The following is a 27,980-nucleotide window of genomic DNA, read 5'->3' on the forward strand; positions in this document are numbered from 1 at the left end:
AGCCTCAAGATAAAGGGGGCAATCAGGGCTTTGCCCTACGGGCTGACACGATCCGTGCACCTCTCTACTGGACTGCACTATTAGTAACACTGAGGTGACAGTGTTCCTTGTAGCATCTAATGGGGACTATTTCCCCAAGTGGGAGAGCTCCCTGTGACACAGTTTTAGCACCAAAGAGAAGTGTTCCCACCCTCACATTGCAAGTGAGGAACTCCCTGCCTCAGGGCCTGGTTGATACCTGTTTAAGTAGAACTTGTTGCAGGAGCTAGTGATCTCGGAGTATGCATGCTCCTGTCATGCTTATAGGAAGTGCAGAATTAAAGCTTCCATGGGAAGAGGCTTGTTTGGACAAAGCTCCTGTCTGTTTCGTTTGCAATAGTGTACCAGTCCTAAATGATTCAAACCTCCTCCCATATCCATTCCCCTATTTCTCACGCACTTCCATCCCCTGGCACTCTCCAAAGGAGATACACACATTCCATTTTATGCATCTTCACTGTTGTCTCATACTAAATCTCTTGCTAACCAGTTTGACATCTCTGTAAAGCCAGCCTCTGCTCTGAAAGCAGAGCTGGATAAAAATGAATGGTCCTTAATAATAAATTTGCAAACGAGTTATTCCTATCCTGGGAGCAGGTACAAGCAGTGAAGCGCCATTCCTAGGTTATCTTGCCAACCTGCTAATGTTTTTCTTCCTTGGTCTCTTCCTCCTGGTGCCAAAATATGACGGGTCATAAATGACACAGGTCAGACTAGTGCTTTGCCAAAGAACCCCCATCCTGGCAAGAGTAAGGCTTGGTTGACGTGGGTCTGAAGAACAGGTTCTGACTCGCCTGCCGTTTTCTTTTCCTTTTTCTTTCTTTCGAGAGAGAGGGCTGCACGGCTGTCCTGCGTTCACCTCAAGCAACTTCATAACGCCGTGAAGATTTCAAGGCCCTTATCCAACATGAACATCTAAACATTAGTTCTCTTCTGGGGGGTGGGGCACAGGTCTCAGGAGAAGTACGGGTCCCTGAAATGAGGACATGCAGGGAAGAACAGAGACACAAGCAGCATTAAACCAGACCAAGTTGTCAAGAACAGCAATGGGGATGCGCTGGTGCTAACGTCGCCTGTATCGGTGCAACTTCAGGTGAGCCACTCTGGTGTCTTTCCTGAACGCAACTGCACTCACAGACTCTCTTCTCCCTTTGTTTCCAGACTCTGAGCATTTCTGTAAATACAACATGGGAGTGGAAGTCTCAAGAATTTTCTTGACATGCAGCCCCAGACTATCCTGGAGGCACTGCTGTAAGCCACAGCTTAAACATGCAGAATGAAACAGTCGCAAGATGGCACTTCAGCCCACCAAACATTTAAAAACGGAAGGTCCATGTTCTTTATTTTGCATGAATACACTGTAATTGCTTTTACAGAGTCCAGCATACCAACTGCAAGTAAATACTACAGATGGGCTCACAAAACTAGTGCATTTCTCCCAAAGCAAAGACTAAACCCTTTGAACTCTTTTTTAAAAAAATACATTAAAACGTACCACGCACACATATTGCACTTGTCTCCATATGAAATTTTTTAACCCCATGTACATCTCACCAAAGTCTCTTCAAAGGAGCCTGTATTCAAACTAATAAAGCTACTAGTTGCTATACAGTAGTATACACAAATCCTCTAACGACAGACACAGCAGACTCAACAGCAGCAGTTATTTCGAAGCGGCAGGAATACAGAGAGGGAGATGGGCGGGGTGCTCTATGGGTACGTGAGTGTGGCTTAGGAAAAAATGGTTTCCTCTATTGTTGTAACAAACGACGCCAAATGTTAAGAAACACACGCTGTTAAGCGGAGGGACACATCTGACCTAGTTTTACATTCAGAACTTCCGCTCCCCTAAACTGAGGTACAAAGTGATTGCCAACAGAAACGGACATTTATTAGCTCTCTGCACCTGAATACTGATGCGTAGCCACCTTCTAAGGTCAGCTACAGTTTGTGCTCTGTATGCACCATAGAGATACCTGTACAAAGCTAAGTTGGGCCAGATCCTTGGCAGCTGCGTGGGGGGGTGGGGGTGGGGCTTGTTCGCTGGTTTTCAGCAGCCCAGGGTGGGTGGGAATGTACAGGGGGAGATCCCAAGGAGGCTGAATTCGCTCCTCTCCCCTTATTACCCCCTAATTCACCACTTGAGTTTCAGAAGCCAAGAACGCTTAAGACTAGTTCTTGAACTCCCTCTTCATGCTACTGAGAAACAACAAAGAATAGCTTAGAGCAAGGTTAGCCAATATAAGGCCTGGAAGGAGGCTGTCTCCGACCCATCAAGACAGCACCTACCATGTTATTGTGGTGAAAACCTTTGGTGGGCTGGAGATAGTCAGTGGGCCGTTGTTGCCTGTCCCTAGTTTAGGGTGGGTTAGGAACAGATGACTTGCCAGAAAGGTTTTTTTTCCCATTGAATACAATATGGGTTGATAAAACTCAAGACACAGCCAGCAGGATTTTTCGCTCAAGGAAATAAGGCAGTTGGTGTCAGCTTGGCTGGAAGTCTCCCCTCCCTCCCGCCATGTGAAGTGCACAGGACACAGCAGGAAAGGCTCTCCATTTGAGGAAGTCTCATAATTATAGGTTACATGCAGATAGAGTGTTGTTACTCCTACGAGAAAAGATGCCTGGCTATTCTGGCAAAGACAGCTCAAAAGGACCCCCTTCCCCAAATCCTGCTAAAAGCAAGAGTACTCCACAGAAAAGAGAATTCCCCGAGATACAGTTCCCTGCTGCCCTCTGAACTCAACCTGGTGCCTTATACAGCCACCGCAGGACTGTCTGACCATCACACATCGCCCTGATAGTCCAAATTCAAGAATGTGGAGGTTTATGGGAAAGACTGGAGCATGCACATTTGGTGCCTTGCATGGGGGAGTTTCTTGAAAGAGTTGCATGGTAGGAATGCAGCTCACTGGACGCTAAAACCAGGGCTGAGAAATGGAAGCGTCCCATTAACCGAGGCCTGGTTCTTACAGAAGTGGTCTAAGACGGGCCACTTCAGACTGCAGGTGGAGGCTTACAGGACTGAATGCTGCTCCACAGAAACAAGCTGGATTGGGGCCTGAGGGTGTGTCTGGCTGATGGCAGCGTCCCGTCAGCTCCTCCGACTAGAGGAAAGTGCCACTGCTAACAGAAAGCATCCAAAGGATTGGACAAGGTGGGCCTGTATCTAACCATGCAATTCTAAATAAAGAGGTGCCCATCCGCTTTTGGAAGAAGGGGCAGCGATTTGTGCCAGTTTCCTCTCCCATTTTGCTCCCTGTGTTGTCCTTGGGGATCCAGTGACCCCCCAGGAACAACACCTCAGGGGTATGGATGGACTGCAGCAGAAGGGGGAAATCCTGCTCCGCCCAGACCATCTTATTGGGCTATCTTATTGGTTACAAGCTCTTGAATCCATTAAAAAAACCCTCCCATGCCAGGAACAAGCTAAGCTAGGACCCTCACCTCTGGTATTTCATGTTCTTTGTAAAGAAGTATTCCGTCATGTGAGCTCTCATCGGCAATCTTAAGAGGCATAAGGCCAAATGTTGGTTCACCAGTCCTGTAGGGGATGGACTCAAGGTATCTTTCAGAAAGACCATTATTTTGTGCTTAAATAACAACTGTGTTGTGCTTAATGTAAGTTATCTGCCCTAGCAGGATGCTCAGCGTCACCGACATCTTCTTTAATAGCATCGCCCCCCTTTTAAACCAGACCCTTGCAACCAGTGTGAGGAATTCCCCATGTTCTTTCTATGGGCTTCAAGTCGGTGAATTACGCACCATAAATGCCTGCAGAGCAGATGCCAATTGAAACAGTTATCAGTTCAACAGTTCTTGATCCTAAATATTGCTGTAATACTTCCATGTTTCAAATATGCAGATGACCAAGTCAAACACATGTGAGGAAAATTTTAAGCCTGCATTCCACATGGTGGAACTCGGGCTCTGAAGGGACTTTGGCGCCAGCATTGATATAAATGGGGTGTTTTTCTATTTCAGAGAGAAAAGAAAAAAGAAAAGTATAGTCTCTCAAAAAGAACCCAAAAAGGCACAGCACTATCACTTCACATGGGTTTTCTGATAAGCTCATCGTGTTTCATCTTTAAATGCTAATTCCCTAACTAACTGTCCAAATATACAAAGCCTAACAAACCACCAGCAATCCACACTGTTAAGTCCAATTATAGTTGCCTCTTTTAAGCAGAAAAGCAACCAAGGGCAGCTTATAACAACTTCTCCAGTGATCAGAGCGAGGCCCAGGCTTCTGCGAGAGGCCCAGAAGCGGCACTGTGCAGCCCCCCCTTATTCTTTCTTCATCCTTCTTTCCCCCTCCCCAATCCCTCCCCAATTTTCTGTTGTCCGGTCTTTGAAGAATATCCTAATTCAAGAGTTCTGTGGAAATCCTAGAAGTCAGATCCAAAATCCTGTTGACATACGGATATGCAGACCTGTTTGTCAAAGATATAAGGATTTGTCAAGGTGAGTAGAGATTGGAAATTTCCTGGTTAGCTTTGAGTAAAATGTTCTAAATCCAGAGGAGGAAGTGGAAGTCGCTAGAAGAGCCTTGGGACCTCTGAGGATCAGCTGCAGTCTGGCTCTGCTCCAGTAGCGACGAGCCGGGTGTCGTCAGTGCTCTGGGCATGCTAGGCTCCTGCTTTCCCTTGAAAATCAACCCAAGTCTTCACTGAGTTCCACTGAAAAAAAGGTATTGCTTTTATTGCCAAGTAGTATGGTGTGTCGCACATCTGTTCTCCTTCCTGAACTCTGCCAGGTTCCTTCTGACAGGGTATACGAAGTGTGCAGAATACCAAACAGTTCGGAAGGCCCACGCTTCCTTGCCTTCCTTCCTTCCTTGAAGGGCACTGGTTGCCTTCCCGCCTCCGTTCAAAGTGGTTCCTGCTTCCATAAAAAGTGCAGTACCTGTCTCCAGCTCCTGCCACCAAGCTTTCTTGTAGAGCGACGCTCAGCCATTCCCAGCTAGTACCAATTAGGAGGGTTAGTACATTCACCCAATAGGGTCAAGGATTGGATCATAAGCCATGAATTTTAGGGATGGAACATAAATGGAAATCCACACGCATTTCTTTATCCGAACCACTTTCCACCCAGAACTCTAAAACTTGTTAGTTCACCAAGACATAGCCACCATGTTGGGGGTCAACGGTTTCCATCATTTCACAATCAAAGAGTCCAGGAAACTCCCCAAGGCTCAATGCCTCGTAGCCGGACTGGGCCCCGGGAGAGTCTGAGCTTCTCTGGTTGTCAGTTGCTGCTACACTGCTCTGTTGGGCTGGGTCCAGGGGATACTGATGCTGATCGGCATAGTCTGGTTCAGATGAGATGCCAACTGGCAATTCACAAGTCTGGTAGGGGTATTGCTGCTGCTGCTGCATGGCAATGTGTGCCGGCAAGCGAGATGCACTGTGGACTTGGGGTGAGGATGACTGGTTGAGCTGAAGCTTTTGATACTGGCTAAGGAAAGGGTCGCATTGCATTTGTTCTGCAGAAGGCTCCATGAGAGGGCTCAGGGGCTGTGCCAGACTAAACTGGGAAGGGTGTGGTGGCGGCTGCTGATCTTCATGGCAGGGAAGGGGCAGCTGGCTAGACCTGGAGTATGTGCTTTCAGCTATTTGCATCTGGTTGAAGTAGGCCTGCAGCTGAGATTGCTTCTGGAGAAAGAGCCGCTTCTGGTGCAGCCTGGAATCAAAACCAAGAAAGGTTAGTCATGCCTTTCCTAACAGCCAAGTCCATTCTCTCCTCCCCACGTTTGCATTTCTCCTCCATTCATGGGAAACCCCCAAATATTCTGGAGGATCACACGGCAGGTACCGAATTCCAATTCCTCTTCCAAAGCCACATCCACAAACCCATCAGCCCCCGTTTTAATCAAAACTAGCCTTTTAGGGCAGCACTTCCATTCCAGAGTCAAATTTCTGACATTTTCCTTTGAAGATCAGGGAAACCAGACTAAACCCATTAGAAGAGGGCCTTTTGCGGGGCACCTACAATTGTAGAACAACTTCCCCAGGGAAGGGCACCAGGCCCCCCTCATTCTTCATCTTCAGGAGGCAGGTGATAAGTTTTATTTAAAACTGCAATAAATTAAGTTTCCTATTCATTGATAGTTTTAAATAGTGATTTTAAATTGAGTTTTTTAATGTATTTTTAAGTCTGCTGTAACCTGCCTTGAGTGCTGTAAGGCAGAAAGGTGCCTAAACAAATGTTTAAAACAAACAGCCCCAAAGCTTCTTTTTCATGCCTAAGCATAGATGAAAAGCAAAACACACACATGAAAGAGCACAGGGAGTGCTTAAGGCAAAAACACTGCAGCTGTACGGTTCCCAGGTATACATGGCATGACAGCCCTTCCTGAAATGAGCACCAGCATGCCATTGTTTTGGACTCCCCTTTCCTCCCAATTAACTCCCAATCCAACTGGGAGAGAAGCACTGCCATCAACATGAAGAGAGCGGCACACTCACTGTGCTGGAACTCAGAGACTTGTGGGTCTTTGCGCCACAGGCCCACGCTGAGCAATTTTTGCTCAAGAACATGAAACCGTCAGCCTCCTCTTTCTATCAGGAGCCTATGTTGGTGTGAGACCTTGTCCAAGAACACTGAGATGTCTGGAGAAGACTACAGGGGCCGGTCCACCCAATACAAGCTGACCTGCAAAGGTGTCCAATTCAGTCTTGGCTGACTTCTCACCTGTGCTCCTGTAACTGCTGTTCCAGGCTCCGTGGTAACTCCTTGCAAAAAACCTGGCAGGTGTTTTGAGCTTTCGTAAGCAGGCTTGGCTTCTGGAACAAGATGAAGAGTCTATTTAATTTTATCATCATGCAACATTTTAGAGAACATCTTACAATCTTGCTGGAAGCCTCTAGAAGTTAGAATCTGCAACAAGGAGGACGGACGGAACGGGGCCTGGGTTTTCCAGCAATGCTATGGGACAGCAACCCCCCACAACTTGACATCTTGTGTGTTTGTGGAGGGAGGGGTATCTTCCAGAACCGTGACAGACAAGAATGCTCCCTGTAGAATTACACGTAGCTTAGTTTGGCTTACTGGCTTAGAGGGAGGCGGTTTACCTGTAGCCTGTGCTGCAGATACTGGGTTTCTAAGCTTTGCCGTCTGGAGAGCAACTGGGGATGCAGGCCGTTAGGAAAAACAGAGGCTGCTTCCTGCTGCTGGGATGCTTCCTTCTTGGGAGAAAGAAAGAGAGCTCAGAAATCACTGGAATAGTCCACGGGCCATTTTTGCTGCTCAGGACTCTGAGAATGGTGCTGAATAAACGAGAGACAGAGAGCCGCAGAACCAGAAAGAGTGCCAGATCAGTAGCCAGGCAACCAGCCAGCAACCCTGGAGCCAAGAAACTTGTAAGGGAGGGTGGTGGGCAGAGCTCCTGTGCCTAAGCTTTCGCCACGCAGCCGCAGCCCAGACTGGAAAGGTTATTTCCAGTTCCCAAGGGCTATCATGAAATGTATAGCTGGTGTGTTTGTGCAGAGATGTTCATTTCCTAGAGGGGCCCTGGGGAGTCAGGAAGAAGCTCTCCCCGGCAGCTGGGGTTCTGTGTTTTCTTAGTCAGTGGTGCTTCTTGCCCCTTCCCACACAGGATCCACCAACACCCAACCTTCCAACATCCTCTACCTCTAACCACTCTGCTTTCTCCCCTCCCAATCCCCTTCTCTGTCATCTAGTGACAAAAACTTCCAAATCTTCCAAAGAAAAAGGCACAAATACTAGACCAAGGGCTGCAAAGGACATCACAAAACGCACGGAAATGAAGCACCTGGTGGGGACTGCTTCCAAGGTCTTGCAAATGAGAGATGGACGTCAGGGAGGGCCCGTCTTCTGATCTCATCTGTTCATACAGCAGCTGGACTTTGTTCAGCTCCAGGATTCCTTTGGTTCGGGCCAGATTCTGAAGATGCTGTCTAAATGCTACGATTCCTGGATCAAGGGACAAGCAGAGCAGCTTGAGAAATGAAGCGATTCCCGTGTCAGTAAAGGTGTGTCTGTAACAGCTACATTCTGCTATACTTCTAACATTTTATGGCGGGGGGGGAGTTCCTCATTGCCCTATGCTGCTCTTCATGCAGCACAAATGCACATTTAAAATGCTAATGATATGTATGCACAAGCTTGGTACCCCAGAGAACAACAAAAAGTAAAGGGGAGGGAAATTTCAACAGACTCTCTTTCCCCCCCAAACCCACTGCAATGGGATTGCTGAACAGCAAGATGCGTCGTATCAGATTTTAAACAAAAAGAAAAAAGTCTCCAACAGAAAAGGGGGGGGCAAGACAAAGCCTGCGTTGAGGAATGTGATGATAGCTGAGCAAGCCTAAGGAAATCCTGGTGAAGTCTGGGCTCAATGGATGCATGACTAACTCCTAAGCCAGGAGGGCGAATTGGCAGAAGGCACAGGAGAAAACATGGGCTGCACAAATTCCTTGTTGTACTGACAAGTACAAGTTGTGTGGTGTGGAGACCTGCTGTAGCAACCACACTGTAGAGCAAATGACATACACAAACACCACAGCCAGAGCCAGAGGCCATAATTCATGGACGTGTTAACAGCAGTTACCTTGTGTTAGCGATGTGTCCGACGCTCTGCGCCCCTCTCGGAAACTAATGGGCGACCGATTGTGGGCCTCTCGTTTCTGAGAAGCCAGTGCCTGCATGGCTGGATTGGCAGGTCTCAGCCCTATAAAACGGGGTGTCATCCGGGGAGCTGGCTGATTGGCCAGTACCATTTCTTTCAGGGAGGGGGTGTCTTCCAGGAAGTTCAGATCTTGCTGGATGGAGCCCATGTCATATTCAGAATCAACGCTGCTCAAGGACTGGTTCTCGTCCATGGAAAAGACTTTCCCTTTAGCACATGAGAAAATTCATAGTCAATGGAATACCCAAAGTACACTAAAGAGCTGTGGCCTTTCACCCCTGGAACATTTGCAAAGATCTACAAACAAGCAACATCCTGTTTAATGCTTTCCCCCTCTTGAACACGGAGCTGATCCACATAAAGCAGTGACTGATCCACCTCAGTAACACTTGTGAATATGGGCACAGTGTCAGGTCAAAACATAAAAACTACCCCATGCTGGGTCAGACCAACAGTCCATCAGGTCAGGCAGATGCCCCAAGGAACCCCACAGGCAGGGTCTACAGACAACAGCCTTCACCTACTTGACCGCTGCCCAGCATGTGACAATCAGACCCATTTAGCTACAATACAGCTAACAGCCAGAGAGACCTCTCCTCCAGGAATCTGTCCGAGGCTCCTTTAAACCCATCTAAGCCAGTGGCCTTTGCCACATCTCATGGCACTGAGTTGTGTGAAGCACTTCCTCTTGTCTGTCTTGAATCTACTGCCAATCAGTCTCATAGCAGTGGCCCCACGTCATAGTATTATGGGGGAAGGACATCTCCATCTTACACTATGCACAATTCAGTGGACCTCTATCATGTCACCTTTTTTTTTCTAAACTGAAAACCCTTGGATGTTTTAGGGCAAGTGCTCCATGGTAATTTTGGCTACCCTTCCCTGCACTTTTTTTGGCCCTTCGATATCTTTTTTTGAGATGTGGCAATCAGAACTGCACACAGTATTCCAAAAGTTGTCACAGCAGGGATTGCTTAAGCGCATTATCATACTGGCAGTTTTATTCCCAGTCCCTTCCCTGAGAATTCATAGCATGGAATTTGTCTTTAAAAAATTTGTTAGTGCACACTGAGGTGACATTTTCAGCAAGCTACCCACTACAACCCCCAGGTCTTTAAGCCTCTGCTGCTACTAGTTCAGGCCCACCAGCAGATGTGAAATTAGGAATCTTTTTTTGCCCCAAAGGGCATCACTTCCTAGCACCAGTGCCAAAAGAGATTCCTGAGGATCCCTTTGCTCACCTCTTTCCCCTGCACAATTTGCTCTCACTTTATGCCTCCTCTTTTTTAACGAGTTAGCAATCACTGAAAGAATACATCCTCTTATTCCTACAATTAAGTTTACTGAGAAGCCTTTGTTGAGACACCCCGTCTAATGCTTTTTTGAAAGCATTAGACAGGGTGTAGTGTAGTGTAGTATAGACTCAATTCCTCCTACACCCCCCCTGAAAAATGTGGTTGAGGGACAGCTATCTGTCCACAGTGAAGACAAACGATAAGAATTCATTCAGTTTACCTGCCCTCTCTCTGCCCCTCCTTCAGTCTTCACACCTTTGTAATCAAATGGTAGCTTCCATTGAGGTTTTTCTAATTCTGATGCATTTGAAGAAACGATGTACTCCCCAAATTTTTGCTTTCTTTACCACTATTCTTGCATATTCTGCTTCCTTTCCCCCTTCGGGGCTAAACACGTACTTTCTAAAGAAGGCCAGTTGCTTTTTATGACTTCCTGGACTCCGCTAGTTAGCCCTGCAGGCCTCTTCTGGGCACTGTTTCTTCTGCCCTGAGTAGTCAGTGATGGACAGGCTAGCTGAGTTTCTATGAATATGGCTTTAAATAATCTCCAAGCATCCTGAAGAGATCTGACTTCTCTGACTCTTCCTTTCAGTTTCCCTTTAACTTATCCCCTCATATTTGAGAAGTTGTCTGTTTTGAAGTTAAACATAGACATTGTGGTCAGATGTATGTTGAATGTGATAGCTCCACAGTCACTGTTTCCTAGTAGTCTGTCCATTTTTACTCCTGCAACAAATCCTGAGTACCAATCAGAATCAAATCCAGGGCTTTTTTTCAGCAGGAACGCGGGGGAACGGAGTTCCGGCACCTCTTGAAAATGGTCACATGGCTGGTGGCCCCGCCCCCTGATCTCCAGACAGAGGGGAGTTGAGATTGCCCTCGGCAATCTCAACTCCCCTCTGTCTGGAGATCAGGGGGCAGGGCCACCAGCCATGTGACCGTTTTCTCCGAGGGCAACCCACTGAGTTCCACCACCTCTTTTCCCAGAAAAAAAGCCCTGATCAAATCGAAGGTCACTTGCCCTCTAGATGGCTTCATGACCAACTGTTCTTGGGCACAGTCATCCATCCCGTTTAAGACATTTCTACTGTGTTGTGATTTGAGCTGACACTTGCCCAATCTATGGGATGGTAGCTGAAGTCCTTTGTTTGTTTGTTTTGTATTTTTACAAAATGTGTATTTTGCCTACCTGCCATAAACTCAAAGCTGTTTCCAGATGTACAGATCTTGTCATAAATATCACAACCAACAACAATAGCTTAGAAGAAGCAGCACAACAATAGGTCAGTATCCTCAAACCCTTTCAAATAATTGAGCCTTACGTTTCCCCCTAAAGACTGCAAGAGATGACACTCTTCAGACTTCTCTAGACAGCCCATTTCTTAGGACTGGAGCGACTTCTGAAAAAGGATCACAAGTTGAAACTGTCCTTGTCTCCCTTGGCACTGGGAGTGTAAGCAGCCACAACTTGTGACAAGTGGTGCACTCTTGAGGGCTTATACTGGAAATGTGGTCCATCGAGAGCTTTAAGGTTAAAATAAGCCCTTTGACTGAACTCTGAAACAGACTGGCACAGATAGTAGATGCTTCGAGATCTTAGTCATATGGCTGAATGTACTATCTAGGTAGCTGCTTTCTATACTAACTGGAAGTTTCCAAGTTGTCTTCAAAGGCGTCTCACATAGCGCGCATTACAGTAATCTACTACTACAATAGTTGCCTTTAATGGCTTTACTTTTTCCACCTGCCTTGCATCATCCTCAGCGCTTTGGCCAGGGAGGCAAGTACCAAGTTATGTTTCAAGCCTGATATTTCCACCCACACTAATTCCAAGGAAGAGTTTGTTCCTCTTATGCCTTCTGATTTGCTGATTTGCTTTGTCCCTTCTTTAAAGTGGAGAGCAACACCATCTCCACAACCACCTTCCATATCCTTCCTTCAGAACTTCTATTCAAAGATGACTCTGTACTGCTGATTCTTACCATTCCACCAAGTTTCAGTCACAGGCACTACCATCTCTGCCTTCTGTGTAATAAACACTCCAGTTGCCCAGTCTTGGCTTGCAGGCTTCTAGCATTGGCACATATACACCATCCCTTTCCATTGCTGTGTACCATATTTCCTTTCATGCTGTCTCCCCTCAAGAGGGAGGTCATTTGTTAGAACACATTTGTCCACAGTATCTATTCTATCCCCATAAATTGTTGATTTTTCATCTTCATTCCCAGGGGGTGAATTTTTCTGAACTGAAGGATCTTCCGTTCCTGCTAACATATCCCCTTGGCCTTGAGTCAGTTTAGCAGCTGTTCTGCAACCTTCCTAAAGTTAAGTGGTGGTAATCAGGTCCACTTTGGTTCACTTAAAGCCCATCCTTTCCGTGCAGGATTCGCTTGTCCCAAAATTTCATCCAGTTCCTAGTGAACCTGAACCCTTTCTCCTGACACCACCGTCTTAGCCACACAGAGATTCTTCAACTCAGCCTGTCTAGCCTGGAGGTCCTGCACTTTAATATTCTATCTATCAGACCAAATTTAGTCTCTAGTACCTTCTGCCTCCATTTCCCAATATCACAATTGCCAATGTGTGCACCACAGCCACTGGCTCCTCTCCCACATTACCTAACAGCCTTTCAACACAGGACAAGGCCTCCACGCCCTTTGCACTAGGCAAGCAAGTTGCTGTGTAGTTATCATGTCCACTGTGAACCCCCATCTTTCTGCTTCTAGTTACTGAACCACCCACTACCCAGAGTGCTGCCCCTCTGAGACACCTCCTTCGTGTGAGAAGACATCTGTTCACCACACAAAGAACAGGTCCCTTCTGCGGGATAATCTCCCAGTCCCTCAATAGGTTGCCTCCTCCTCTGTAACAGCAGAAATGCTGTCAGCGCTGGAGTGGGATCTCTCTTCCAAGCCGGCAACGGTCTTGTCCACACAAACTTACTGCCATACGGAATCCTCATTTTCAGGCTGAAGAACCCTCAGCAAAGCAATTCAGCCTGGTTCTCTTTTAGGAAATGCCCTGAATTTGTCAAAAGATGGCACACTACTGAAATGCATCCTTCCCCAATACTGTATGGTGTACAGATACACACTAAGACAGGAATGGACCAACCTACCTACCTCCAGAGAAAATCATGGACAGACTTGCAAACGCAAAGTGCGCTTCTGCAATGTGGCCCCATCCCTGCTTCTCAGACCATGTGGAGATGCTTGCTCTGAAAGCCCTAGCCTCAGGTGACCAGCCAGTAGCCTAGCTAGGGCATCTGAAAGTGAAACAGTTCAGGAAGTGCAACAACACTCTCTTATATGTTGGCTTGCAGCTTTCAGAGGACAGCCGCCCTGACCCCCTTAGCATTCCCTTGAGATGTGTTTGCTCAAGAGCAGTTTTGGCAGTCAGTGGTTTTTAGCAGCCAGCCATTTGGGGGGGGGGGGGGGGAAGGCAGGGAGGTAAAGTGGGAATTCCCTCTTGTCACCCCTGAATACATAAACAAACAACGTACAAGCATCCTGAAATTTGCAGTTCAAGACAAGAAGCTGCTTCTGCACTTTTGCACAGGAATGCTGAAGGGGAGCTCTATCTGGATTTGTTTGGTTTGCTGCCTGTGAGTTAAACATGCAGTAGCTGGTGACTCCTTAACTGAAACTGTTTGCTCTTCCCAATCTTTGCTCACTGTCATGAGATTATCTGGCCTTCTGCTTGCTTTGCCATCTGTACATTTACCCCTCTTATCTCCTGACTGGTCTGTAAAGCAAGTTCATCCTCAGCTCCAAGGCAATATAAACAGAGACCTTGCTTCTTTTAGTTGGCTGCTAAATTCAGCAGGGCGTAAAGCTGAGCACGAGGCTTCAAATCTTCCTCCTTCCCTTGAGCTGTGTGGATCGTTTTACTTTTCCTGGACTAAAAACTCCCCGTAGCCCCTTGTCTGGCCTGGCTCTCAGTTTGCCTCCTAGAACAGTCAGATTAACATGACAAGGACCTAATCTTAGGGACGGACTGGCCTACCTGCCCCTTCAACACAGGCCCCAATCCTTAGCCTCCACCCTGGACACTTGCTCCGTCCTCCGTACCTGTGCCTGGCATTACCACCAGCTGGTTGGTTACTTCTGCCAGAGTGTGACGCCTCTTCCCACAGCGAGTGGCTTGCAGGGCAGCAAACGCTTGAGCGGAATCTTCTTCAGACTCTCCTTCGGTCTCTATGCCTTCATCAATAGAGGTTTCCATCATGCTGCTGGGCAGAGACTGGCACCCTTTCCTGCCCATCATAGGGGGAACAGGATCTAGCAGGCAGCCATTGAGCTAAACACCACCACAATGCCGGGGGGGGGGGGAGAGAAGAGAAGCAATACAGTTTTCAATTAATGGTGAATGTGCTTTCTCTCTCACACATACACACACACACATGCAAGCACGCACAGAATCCCTGTGAATCAAGCTAGGCAGACAGTTACACAGCAGAGGCAATCTGCAGACTGAATTCAACCCAATAGTTCCCTAAAGTGCAAAAATGCTTGTCTTGTCAGAAGTCAGTATCGTGCTGCCAAGAGACATCAGTAGCAAAATCAACAAGGTGATGACCTTTCTGAACAGGCCACCTTTTCCTGGTGAGAACAAGCATGCTTCTGAGTTCAGTGGGGCTTGCCTCTCCTCACCCCACCCCCAGGCAGATAACATAAGCGAATCCAGTAACAGTCATCTTTCTCTCGCCATTCTGCAGGACTCGCAGGGCAAAGTCAGAGAAACATTGCTGTGTTAAAGCCCCTGGTCATCAAAGTTTCTCCAAGAAACCGAAAAGGCACAATTTCATAAGGCCAGGCTAGGACCTGCCACCCTGATGAAGTTCTGCATGCCTTCTCAGGGTCAAAAGACTGGGCGAGGGACCACAATCGACCAGGAATTCTCCTGTGCAACTACATGACAATGAACAAATGTGTGAGCTTGTTCAATGGGGCTTAGCTTATGCAGGAGAAGCACCCAGAACACTGTGTGCCAAGTGTGCTTGCACCAAGATCTAACAACCCTCAAAGCCAACTGAGAAGTGACCTGGCTCCTCTGTACTAATCTGCAGGCATTCAAGCAAGCTGTTCCTGAACCCCATCGAGTAATCTGTCTTGTCGGATCAGCTTCAAAATTAGCTAATTGCTGAACTGCTGGGATAGGGCTAAGTGCCCTCTTATCTGGGAGCTTCTCTTAGTCTTAAAAAAACCACCACGTGGTCTGCCACATGAGAAACATGTTTTCTTGGATGAGACTTCAGTTTTTGAATGCATAAAGCACCTGGCAGGTGAACTGGGAATCAACATAAAAGGGACAGTAGGGGTATGAGTGTCCAATAAATGGCTTGATCTCTAGAAAATTCCTTATGCAGTCTCTGAACAGGCACAGACCCCACCAAAAAGAAAAAAGCCACCCTTTATCGTATCATCCAAAAGACAGAACATTAATACACTAACATCATAAATACATATTAAAAGATCAACCAGCTATCTCTAAGCTAGAGGCTGATGGTCAGATGAAAAGACCAAAAATTAAGTAATGGTTTCAGCAAAAATCAGAAGAAAACTCAGCTTTACATAATTTGGTTTTCCAACTTGTATGGGAAATTTCAAGCACATTCCATGCAGGAAAAACCTGAGCAGAAGTCAAACAAGGCAGTGCCAAGGGTTGATTCTGCAATGTGAGAAAGCAAAAACACAGCACAAGAGGACATACAGTTGCAAGATCTTCTCTGTTAAGTTTTAACTACCTGACTGTTACCCTACCATTGGGCATGATGCCTCACACACTCACACCATGCAACACTGCATTGGCCTGCTTCAGGAACAATTTTGATATAAGTCTCTCTCAGCTCCATCTTGTGATACAGCCACTTTCATCTACTGTTTAGATGCACGAGAAGTTCTAAACTTTTTAAATGTTGTGTCTTGCTGGAAGTTCTACTATGGACATATATCCAGAGGAGTTAGCCATGTTAGTCTGCAGTTCTCTGACGAAGAGAGCAGTAGTTCTCGAAAGCTTATGCCTCAATAAAGTTGGTTAGTCTTAAAGGTGCTACTGGACTTTTTACTTTTATGGACATATATGGTTCTCTTAATTAGATACTTAAAACCTATCATTATTGAATCATCTTGCACAAGAGCATTTATGCACATCCGTTCAGGCTGCTAAAATAGCAACTGCCACATCATATGGGCAGTCCCTCTTCCCACTTAGCAATGCTAGACCCAAGACACCAACAGCCGTACCTTTAGATATCAGTAACCGCCGCAGTGGCCAGATAACACCATGATATACTGGCCAAGCTTTTGCCCTATGCTTTTCCCTGAATTCATGTATTATTATTATTATTATTATTATTATTATTATTATTATTATTATTGTGCCCTCTATCTGTACCAAGGGGCTGAATTCAAACAGTATCTTTGGAATGTAACACCTATTTATTTGATGTATTTACAGACCACCTTTCAGCTTTGATAATTCCCAAGGCTCCCAATGACATGTGCGCCAACAGCAGCACGCAAGGAAATTTTAGGGACAGCTCTGTTCCCTCAGCTGCGTTACACCAGCTGTGCCGTTTGCTTTACTACAGGCCTTTTAATTATGTTTATAACACAAAACAGGAGATCTACTTTGCCTGCTTCTCCTGAACCAGGTTCCATTCATTGAAAAACAGAGAAGAGGTCAGGTCTGACTGGTACTTCTACCCTTTAAGACATGACAGGGGAACAGAGCTGCTTCCCTCTGGATTCAGAGTTGTGAGCTTGAACACACTGAAACATCTGTAGGGAAAGCTGCTTGCTTTGCTGCCATTTGGCCAGGGAACTGAGCCAAGATACACCAGCCCCGTGGAGATGACGGCAAGAAATACAACGAGTCTATTATTGATTATTTTAGTGATACCCCACTCTTCTCCCCAATGGGGATCCTAAGCGGTTCACACAATTCCCCTCTCCACCACTTTATCCTCACAACAACCCTGTGAGGTAGACCAGGCTGAGAGAATATGAACTGGCCCAAGGTCACCCAAGCAAGCGTCCATGACAGAGTGGGGATTTGAACCTGCGTATCCTGGAATCTAGTCCAACATTCCCTAAAAACTGTCTGAATTATTTCAGCTTTGCAAGGCAGGCAATTCAAACGCTGCTGTCAGCACTGCACCCCACTCAAGCAGAGGAGGAGAGCCGCGTTATCGGTTTCTTGGGCTACTTGCTGCAAATGTGCAGCTAAGGCAGAAGCACGGTGCTTGCCTGCCATCTTGAGAGGCATCCAGGTAGAGGCATACCCATTCAGACTGCCCAATGCAGGGGCTGATTCTGTGCCCCCCTGGTCCCAGACAGACCAGGGGACAACCTGGACCGTTGTTAGCAGCACAGCAGGGACAGGAGACTGTCACACGATAGTTCTGCATTGCTCAGATGCCTCTTTCTGGCAACTTTATTTCGTTCTGGTTCTCCTCTTCCATTTTAGTACGAAAACATGAAAGTCAGCTCTGGGGTGGGGGTGGGGAGCTGCCATTTTAACAAGCTCTTGTATAAAATATGCACTTACAAATATTGCCAACCCCTCCCCAAACCTGCAGGCATGCTTTGTGTCATCTGCCTGGTAGCCCAGGTGGATACCAGGCTAAAAAGCCCGTATGAGCTGCTCTTATATAAATAACTATAGGAAGCTTCTAGACGGGCAAGCAACACATCAGTGGTATAATCTGAATCAGACAGAACAAAAATATGCCAGTTTTAATGAGGCAGTTAATGAGTAGATATGCACCCCTCCCACACACACACAACCATGTTTCCGACCCATAATATATTTTTTCTGCAAGAACTGTCATCTCTCTCCCCTCCTGCCAGCTCATATCTCCTAAGTTATTTCCCACTTCCCTTTAGGAACATCACCATGGAGCCTAAGCTTGATGCGTGAATGTGTAAAGCTGACCGGAGCCACTGTACCCATGCACAACTGTGGAGCCGTCGCTTCTCATTAGGCAAGTTTCGTGCCAGTCTGTTAACTGTAGAGGGGCAGGGACTCTACACTAGTTCCCTTGTATAACTACCCTGCAGCAAAACCCAAGGGAACCTCACAGATTCTCCAGGGGTGAGCCACAGCTGTCAACATTTTTGAGACAGAAGCCTTCTAATATTTTTTTGACAACTTGGAGGCCCCAGAAAGCCTATACTGTCAATGAAATAAATTAAAAGCAAGAACAAATAACACTGTTTCAATTAGTGTCTTTATGTCTGCCAAGTTACCAACATCTCATAATGTAAACAGGCAGAAAAACAGCCGGGACTGCAGCGGAAGGTAAAACAGAGCAATTCTCAGCTTAAAGGAAACCTGAGGACGAGCAACAGCCAACCACATCTGAAAGCTGACATGGTGAAGGAAACGTGCCCTGTTCTGGATATAAAGAACCATAAAGAATACCTTCAACACTGTATGGGAAAAAGTGAAACCCAGCTAAGAGGATCCACTACGCTATAAGGCCTCAGATTTGCAAAGATGGAACAAACATTTGTGAGCCAATAAATAACTTTTGCCTTAAAAGAATGGCTGATTGGGAAACTGAGAACAGACAGAAGTCTCCGCAGCTAAAGAAACATGGTGAGCGGCACCATAGCACAACTGAGTTTTATCATGGGTTTTATTTCTCCATTTCACAGCAACAGCCACATACGAGACAAACTCACAATCTCTGAAACATCTTTTCAATCTCTGTTCATTTTGCAGCCTCTTCCACTATACTCACCGCAGGCAGAAGAGTTAAGAAGACATGAAATGGGATGAATGAGGGAACGTTCAATCTGTGAACATGTCTTCCCTGAAATTCACTTCCTTCTTTGGCCTTAGAACATTTGTAAAGAAAAAAGCTGCCAGGGTTACTTTCAAAAGTCGAGATCTTCATTAAATCGTGTACCAACTCAGAAATGTTCCAAGGCCAACTGCCAGGTTACCCTCTAGTTCTATCTGGCATGCACGGTATTTATAGAAATTTTATGACAATTTTGTTTATAAAGATAACAGCTAAACAAATGTCTGTTTTTGGCTCACAGGAGATTTCTTACCTCCCCATGAACCAACGCAGGAGAAGAACAGCAGTCCACTCCTTCAGTAGGCCTAGCTTTTCAGGCAGCAGCCGTTTAGCCTGTACAAACAGCTGTTCCTACACTGGAGCCAGTCAAGGGACCGCATTTTTAACCTTCCCGAACACAGTAAGGCGTTCCAGATACCATGTTTATCTTGTGGTGCTGGAAACCACACCGCAGTAAATACGAGACCTTTTCGCCTCATGCCATCCACTCCAAAAAATACCTGTGGGCCTCCCACTTCCTTCTACAATGAAGTAGGTCAATGAATCTGTCTTGCACAAACATTTATTAGCTCTCCACTTCTGATCCTACAAACAGAAGCACTGGTATTACTGCCACAGTGAAACAGACACCCACGCAATTACCACAAACAAATGAGAACCACTGCTGTATACCACAAGAAGATTTAAACACTGCTTGGCCACAAGCTAACTGGAAAAGGCAAAACCAACCGCAGGTCTCCAAAGGCTCTCTGCGCTAATGCCCACTCACCCCCCCCACCCCCCACCCCAAAAATTTAGGCAGAAGAATTAGGTCTAAGGTGCACAGAAGAACTACAACTGCTTCAACAGGCAGTAACTGCTACTTCAAAATTCTGGGAGACTGTACAGCAGCGTTTCTTTTACCTTTGGTGTGTCAATTCGCTCTTCCTCCATGAACGCCGATTCTGCCTGGCAGCCGGTAGGGGGAAATGAGAAAGCTTCAGCGGCAGAAGCTGGAGGCAAGCCGGGAGACCGCAGCAACCTCACATTCTGGGGGCGGAGATTTACAGGAGCCGCTGCAGCCTGGGCCTACAAGGAATGACAGGAAGAGGGGAAACAGAGCACCGAGAAGGCATGCAGTGGAAGTGAACGGAACTGACCCCAAGTGAAGGGTTAGTGATTCCGGAGATTAAACAGATAATTTTAAATCGCCTACCCAGAAAACAAGGAAAAAAGAAGCCAGATGAAAGCTTGGAACTTACCGATCTGTGGAGAGCAAGTTCTCACTGCAGTCAGTTTAAAAAACCAAGCAGGAAGGTTTTGGCCATTTGGTGCTTGCACACCAGGCACAACGGGCAAGCACCAAGGGGCCAAAACGGCACAATGTTCTTCTCTAAGAGGGTGGGGCAAGACCACCATCGCTGCTGTTTAAGAGCTCCAGAAAGTTCTGTACTGCGGGGCTGAGAACACACAGTCCAGCAGAGGCGTCATGAAGAAGCAGCAGGGTTTCTCCAAAGGCTGAGGTTAGTCTGCTCCATCTCTGTCAGTTTAAGTTCACGCTGGTTTAATGCTAACTAAATTGGTGTCGTGCTCATTAAAGAAAGAATCACAGGCTATGAGATGCCTGTCAGCACGGAGAAAGCCACAGCAACATTTACCATCAACACACACTGACACTCTGAACCCACAAGAAGATGCTGTTCCCTTGTCTCCAGTACAGTCGATTTGGCTGCTATATATATATACATTTTTTTTTTTAAAAAAACTGCATTTTGCAATAGTGGAATTTAAAATACTCGAGGATCTGCTGAAAGCCCCAAGCTAGTGCTACTTCTCATTGCCTGCATAGACCAGGTTTTGTTTGTTTTGAAAAGGCAAACTCAAATGCAATTTTGCTCCAAAGGATGTTTGGATGACACAGCATTCAGCGGAACGAAGGTCTGTGGAGATGCATCGCCTTCTGGGATTCCATCGGGGCTGCTGAATCAAAGGCAAGGCCAGGGCCACTGGGAGCATTAGGACAAACATGCCCCAATGCAACACCATCAGCACGTTTCACTGAAGAGCTTGAAACCTACTTCGCAGCCTGAATGCTTTCCAGACCACTAGCTGGTTTATGAATGTGCTAATGCGGGCTAGAGCTTACCCTACAGCTTTAGACTCAACACTGTTCGGGACTTGCATGTCAGGAGAATCACAAATATCTGCCCAAAGCGGAGGGTGACACGATTTGCAAAAAGGCCACTGGCTATTTAATGCCAAATGAATACACGAGTGCTTGCATTGTGTTCAAATTGTTCCACATATACTGCTCCAGTAATCCTTATCGCAATCTCATAAGGTAAGCCAGTATTATTTTTCCCATACTGCAGTCAGGTGTGCAGAGGCTAAGGGCTGCTGGATTGCCTAAAATAACCCAGTGGCTGAGGGGAGGTGTGACCCAGAGATTTCCTGACTGACAACACGGCATTCTTAGTCACTACAGCATGCTGTTTTTAAAAGGCATGAGACACCAGATGGCTTTGGTTGCTCTGAGTCCAATTCTGTTGTACCTGGAGTGCTCTGCTTCGGACAAAGGTACCATGGCAAGGAACCGGGAAGCAGGTTTGGGGCGCCCCTCCCCACAACTGCATGGGGGAACATCGCTCTGCAGAGCCGCATCAGACCCCACTTGAGTTTACTTCCTTTTCAAAAACATGAGAGTAGGTCACAACGGATAATTGTTATACGCAAATCCTTTGCACAAGGCAATCAACAGAGCTTCGAGTTCGGAGAACACAGGAAGAAGGAAGGATTCTCTTAAACAGGCCTGCCTGGGTTGGAAGATGACAACGACTGTGAATGAATGCTGGTATGAGCAGCAGATCTACCTAAACAGGGAGTTACCTTGGCGACTGTCTGTTCGGCAATGGTGCTTGGTCGTCGCTGACGAGAATCCAGCCGCTGATCCACAGGGAAGCTGCTGCGATGTGACTTGAGTCTCTCTATGAGCAAGTAATAGATAGCAGCAAAGTGGTTGTAGCTCTTGTTCTGCAGGGACTGGAGGGAGAAAAAGCATCCAAATGTAGGTCATGGCCGCCACATCTTTTCATCTCTCTCTGGAGCACAACTGTGTGTCTGTGTGTGTGTGGTGCAGAGTAACAACACTTCTTTGGGAGGACTTCATGGGCAAGACCGTTTGGGTCTTGGATCTTAACTGACATATGAATTTGAGTTGAGGAGATTTCACACTGGCCAGATAAGCTAGTGGAAGCAAGAAGAGCCCATGAGGGGCTTTTCTTGCTTCCCTAGGTGATATGGAGGTGCTTCTTTACAAGCATTCCTTGCAAAACCGTTTTTGTGTCTTTTGGAAATGGCGCCTTTGATACTTTCCAGCTCAGCTCTGACCATCGAGGGCAGCAGTCACTGGCTCCAGGAACAGCGCTCTTACGAGGGAGTCTCTGCTGCAAAGGTGACATCAGCAGCAGCATTTGCCAGTGAACTCTCTGCCCGTCTTTTTCTCCAGAAAAGCACATTTAAGTAGTATTACAAGACCTTCCAAATCCTAAACAATGGGAAGTGGAACCCTGCACAAAGAGAGGCTCAAGGCCCCCCCCGCCCCCCCTGCAATGTGCAGGGAAGCATTAATGCTGGCTAAAAATATCAGCCATTCTGAGGGAAGTGATCATACAGACTCCCCTCAGGGAGCATTTCAGCGTTTATTTCTGGTAAGAGGCTTGATTTGGAATCCTAGCTGAGACACCAAAAATAAAGCCAACTGCTTGCTTGCTTTTCTAAGAATAGTGTTTTCCCACTTTGAACCTCATGTTTCCCAAAAAACAAAAAAGTGCGGTAAATGGGGTTTATTTCCTGTTTTGTTTCTTTAGTTTCCCCCCATACTTCCCCAAACATGTCCTGCAAACAAACCCATGAAGTTTATTTATTTAGACAATTCTCTTCCATTTCTCCAGGGAGAATGCCCCCGCCCCCACTTTTCCAGGTTGAGGAGGAGGAGTTATGGTTTTCTGAACCCAAAGTACTTTGGGCATGATTCAGATTATGAAGTGAAACCTGGGGGTAGGAACTCAGCCTTTCAAACACAGAAGAGAATCTAACACCTCGACAAAACACCAGTCTAATATCAACGGTGACAGGGAACTCTTGAACCCCTAATATGCCACGCACTCTGATCACGTGTTTGTCTGCGACTGCAATGAAATCCCACATATGGAACATGAGCAACCAAAATAGAGTTTATGTAGTGGGATGGTTTGCAATGCATACCTCTTTCAAACATCTCTTGTTATGTACCTGCAGCATATATGCCAAAACATACCCCCTGAAATCAATCAATTGCCCCCCCCCCACACACAGACAGGTATTTCAAAGGCACTGGCTCTATTAAAGCTTTTATACACTGATGTAAAGCTTGACACTGCTGAAGAACTTGTGAGGGGTGGCACATGTGCCAATTTTTTCCCCTAGAGCAGTAAAGTTGGACTGGAAAAGGCATCAAAGGTGGCTCTACCTCAATGGTTTTTTGTTGATCTATGCCCAGGCTGTGCATCAGTCGCAAAACCTGCTCATTGTACTCTCCAATTGAAGGCTCGTTCTCCTGTCCTTGGGGGTAGAGAGCAGGCCTCTGAACAGGAACCTCGACCAGCATCCACTTGTGCTCTTTAATCTGACCAACTGTCAGCCTTTTTGACGGATCCAGAACCAGCATCCTCCGGATAAGGTGCTCACACTCTGCACGGACAACAAGGGGGAGATGTGGAACAAATCGGGAACCTAGGTAAATGGTTATGCCACCTATATAGTTACTCATTTAACACTTAATGATACAGGCCATTAACAATAGGAAACTGCTTAATTTTGACACCAGGTAAGTTCTTGCTAAAAATAATCTCGAAGCTGAGGACTTTAATTTGTACAAGGCTCAAAATCCGTTTCTCCCACAGGTGTGCAATTATGGAGAACAGCACAATTATTTCTAACTGCAGGCACAATAAAAGGAATAATAATAATTCTTAGCACCCCTGGGGACAACTGATGGGTGCAAATGCTCAACAGACACATTAACAAACGAAGCCTCTGAACAGCGGCAGAAAAATCCGTATTTTACAATCGGGGTTCTCAAAAACTAAAGCAACATGACCATGGTTGCAAAGGAATGTTGTGGCAGAGAATCCTGCCTTTCTCTCATAACCCCAACTTCATGGCCATAAATGGAGTCTTTGTAGGAGGCAAGACACAATATCTAATGAAATTCTAAGTTATTTCAGAGGCTACACCTTGCAGCACGATAAGCAGTTCTCAAAAAGCTAACTCATTTTCATAGCACTCTGAATTCTCAGTTTGTGGTCCTCACCGCAATTAATCCCCCCTCCCTCTCCCCCCCCATTTAAGATGGGAGTCACACAACTGGATGCCACATGATGGCTACCACGTGGAGAGGCTTAACCACACAGCCAAGCCCAGCATTATCTGGCTCCCTGGTTTTCTGAGGGGCCGCGCAGAGCTAGTTTGAAGCAATGGAAAACTGCCTGCTCAGAGTCCTTCAGCCCTGCTCTTTAAGCTTTTAAGCAATTCCTGTATCACTAAAACAGCCAAAGAGCAAGATGGGAAAAAAAGATGCCTCCGTAACAGGTATCTGCTCACCCGTCACCTCTTCTTGTAGCGACAGGCTGCTGCAGCTAGAAGCAGTGCAGAAGAGAGCAATGGGCAAGCTGACAGCTGACACCTGTTGCCGCTGCTGGTTGGGTTTAAACCAAGCAGCACCTGTGGAACGGCCAGCACTGCTGGGGCTTGGCTTGCTCCTGGTCACCAGTGGCCATTCAGGGCAGCGGCCCACTGGGAACTTTCCCCAAAAGATAAATGGTCAACCACCCAATTCCAGAAAGGGTTACAGGCTTCTAACCTCACTGGCTTCAATGGAATCTAGAAAGACGTCACTCTGCTTAGGATGGCCCTGCAATTCACCAGGTGCGGGCTCTGGAGTCCATCCCTTTGACTCCACGGATTGAAAGACAATGCCAGGTTGGAAAGGAGGTGACTCTGGGGCTGGAATTTTGTTTTTGGTTTGCTCAGGGTCACGATTTAGATTTGAGACGACACAGAGCTTCAGATAGGAGGCAGAAGTAAACACAAAATATGAGAAGGCCTTGTTTCCAGCGAAAGCTGAGCAGAAACACAGCTACATCAAAAGAGACTGGCAAGCACCCAAAACAGAAATGAAGGAGAATGAGGAACAACAGACTAAGTCAGAGGTCACGAGTGTGGCTTGTATGCTGAACATACAATGTTCATCACACAAAAAATAGGAAAATCAAAAAGAGTCCAGTAGCACCTTTAAGACTAACCAATTTTATTTTATTGTAGCATAAGCTTTCGAGAATCAAGTTCTCTTCATCAGATGCCTGATCCGATCTGATCTGATGAAGAGAACTTGATTCTCGAAAGCTTATGCTACAATAAAATAAAATTGGTTAGTCTTAAAGGTGCTACTGGACTCTTTTTGATTTTGCTACTACAGACTAACATGGCTAACTCCTCTGGACAAAAAATAGGAAGTGGGTTTTAAAAAAAAAAGATCAGTAGATATTTCATTTTGGGGTCTATTGGAAAAGCTTTTAAAATCAAGCAGGGCCTCCCTCTGGGCAGTCTTATCCAGGGCTTTTTTTCAGCTGGAACGTGGGGGAACGGAGTTCCGGCACCTCTTGAAAATGGTCACATGGCCGGTGGCCCCGCCCTCTGTTCTCCCGACAGAGGGGAGTTGAGATTGCCCGCTGTGCCACTGGTGCGGAGGGCAATCTGAACTCCCCTCTGTCTGGAGATCAGGGGGCGGGGCCACCGGCCATGTGACCATTTTTGCCAAGGGCGATTTAAGCTGACCCAAAGTGACGTCATTGTGTGGTCCTGAGTTCCACCACCTCTTTTCCCAGAAGAAAAGTCCTGGTCTTATCGATGTGGCACCAAAACACAACACAAGTTGAACAGATCCCTTCATCTCTGCTTAGTGCTGCTCCTTCTGTATGATGTCTCAGCTACTCTCTAGGGCACACCAAGCCCTAGACATGTACCGGTCTAGAGGGCCCCAAAGTCTCTGAAGCAGTGAGAATGCTGTCCAGATCACAGCTGACTTACTGGGCCAGAATAGCCTTTGGCTTCACAGCACATTCAATGTACATTAGGGCAGGTTCTGCAGTCACCCTATTGCTCCATCTTAGACTAATGTCCAGCACGGAACAAAGTGGGTACGTGGAGAAGGGGCCTGTACAACATCATGTGCTAACATCACAGCAATCAGATCACAACTTCACTGTGCAAGCCAGGCATTAATGGAGGAGACTCAAAAGCAATTTTCTGGCATGCACCTGCACCCTTTGCATTTTTGCTCTCTTTAAGCTCAGAAGCAAATTGCTATTTTAGTCTGAGTTGCTGCTTTGGGGGTGAAGGGAGCCCTCTTCAGGACTGGCCTACCACCCATCACCTGCAGCTTCTCATAATGAACAAGGGAAGCCAAATTTAAAAGATCTCCAAAGTATGCTGCGCATAGTTATTACCTTCTGACATGAAATAGGGGATCCGGAACCTCCCTTCCAGGACCCGTTGCCTCAGGATGGGAAGAGTAGGTCCATCGAAGGGCAGCGCTCCGCAGACCAAGACATAAAGAACTACACCCATGCTCTGGAAGACAGAACATTTTCTGCATTTACCTTTGAAAAACACTCAAAGCCCCTTTGCTCCAAACCTTGCTGGTCAGACACCGCTGCGCTATATTTTAGAAAATACAAGCTCATTAGTGTTTCAGCATCCAAGTAATACATATCTAGTAATTACTCATGTAATGCAGAAAAACAAAGCCTGCGAAACAGCATTACTAGAAGCATCTACAAGCTTTGGACACACAAGTATAATTTTTAAACGAAACCTCAAACCCCATGAAATTTGGTATCGCATGTCTTTCCCCTCTACCTCCATATCCTGCATATAAGCCAGTTTTATGCATATCAGCGGAACTGCGCCCATTGCTTAATTTGTCTGCAGAAATCGGGTGAGAAGTGGTTATGATCGCTATTACATCCCCAGTTGTTTTTCCTATTGTTTGCATCTTTTCCCTGGAGTGATGTAATTTTTTCCTGGGGGAGTAAGCTCTACAGAGAGAAAGGTGGACCATATATAACATACGCTTTGCCAGTATCTGTCCTGTAAAGACCAGACCTCCAGCTAATGGAGTATGTCTGACTTCCTTTGTTTAGCTGTGTGAGTCCCCTGCACTGGGGGTTTTCTTCAAGCCTCATCCCAAAGGAGCAGTTCCATCTCCTCTACTGGCCCATTTGATACTCCATCAAACAGGACATCCCATGTATTTTCCCACGGAGCTTGAAAAGGGAGGATCCACCTAGAATGGTGATTATAGTGCTAATCAACTCGACTATTTAAGAACTCAGACTAATGTGAATCGAGGCCAGGGAACAGATTGTGTTAGGATCTGTTATTTTTGAAATGCCACTGGTGCGTGCATGCACTCTCTCTCTCCCTTGTTTAAATGAATTCTGCTTTCCTCCCAGCCTTGACTGACTTTGAGGTGAATTCCTAGCTGACAACTCAAAGCTAAATATGCACATATGTGCAGTAAGGTACATGAAAGAGCTTTCACCTATCCAGCTTTATCACTGCCCACAAGGTGATAGGTTGGTGGAATGCTACTCAGAGCATGTGTGGATTTTTATGTGCGTTTGGGGTGGGGGTGCTTTTTGGTGCCCTTGGAGCAGAGGCAAGCACCATGGATAAGGCGTGCCCCCTGGGGCTCTAGGAGAGAGGCATTCAACTGATCAGCCCCTGAGGTAAGAACTGTCATGAGCTGGGCCGGGGTAGCATGGGCCACACCGCCAGAGCGTCGAGCAATTGAGTCAAGGGCGTGAATTCAAGCAGTATAGTCAAGAAAAGATTCTTAACCCATGACAAGAACAGATTCAAAGTCACTACTTTGAATTTGAACTACTACTCTGGGATTATAAACAACTTATAAACTAGCAAAGAGGCTTCCAACTTCGCTACAAAGCACAGAAACAACCTGAACATCTGCATGATTGTATAGTTGTTGGCCATTACTGGACTTCAATTTAGCACCCAGGTACCTCTAGTAATGGCACTCAGAACCTGGTACTCTACTGCAGGGTTCCCACTGCATTTGGAACAAGACTTCTTCCATTGAGAGCTC

General features: G+C 46.5%; 1 protein-coding gene across 3 annotated transcripts in view; it reads right to left on the bottom strand.

Moving 5' to 3' along the window:
• Positions 1-1,354: 1,354 nt before the first annotated feature.
• The window catches only part of SIK2 (salt inducible kinase 2), a 78,174-nt gene continuing 51,548 nt past the window's right edge, over positions 1,355-27,980 (bottom strand). The window contains exons 6-15 of one of the 3 annotated variants that reach the window (XM_054997471.1): positions 26,320-26,443; positions 23,283-23,503; positions 21,662-21,814; positions 19,700-19,864; positions 14,055-14,283; positions 8,612-8,896; positions 7,814-7,974; positions 7,113-7,223; positions 6,733-6,824; positions 1,355-5,721 (exon numbers count right to left, since the gene is read on the bottom strand). In XM_054997471.1, coding sequence (XP_054853446.1) covers positions 5,148-5,721; positions 6,733-6,824; positions 7,113-7,223; positions 7,814-7,974; positions 8,612-8,896; positions 14,055-14,283; positions 19,700-19,864; positions 21,662-21,814; positions 23,283-23,503; positions 26,320-26,443 — 2,115 coding nt within the window. In that variant the 3' untranslated portion in view covers positions 1,355-5,147. Of the gene's footprint in view, positions 5,722-6,732; positions 6,825-7,112; positions 7,227-7,800; positions 7,975-8,611; positions 8,897-14,054; positions 14,284-19,699; positions 19,865-21,661; positions 21,815-23,282; positions 23,504-26,319; positions 26,444-27,980 lie in introns of those variants that run through there. The other 2 variants (XM_054997470.1, XR_008598195.1) reach the window with 2 other exon arrangements.

The sequence above is a fragment of the Eublepharis macularius genome, chromosome 14, assembly GCF_028583425.1.
Source record: "Eublepharis macularius isolate TG4126 chromosome 14, MPM_Emac_v1.0, whole genome shotgun sequence".
Classification (NCBI taxonomy): domain Eukaryota; kingdom Metazoa; phylum Chordata; class Lepidosauria; order Squamata; family Eublepharidae; genus Eublepharis; species Eublepharis macularius.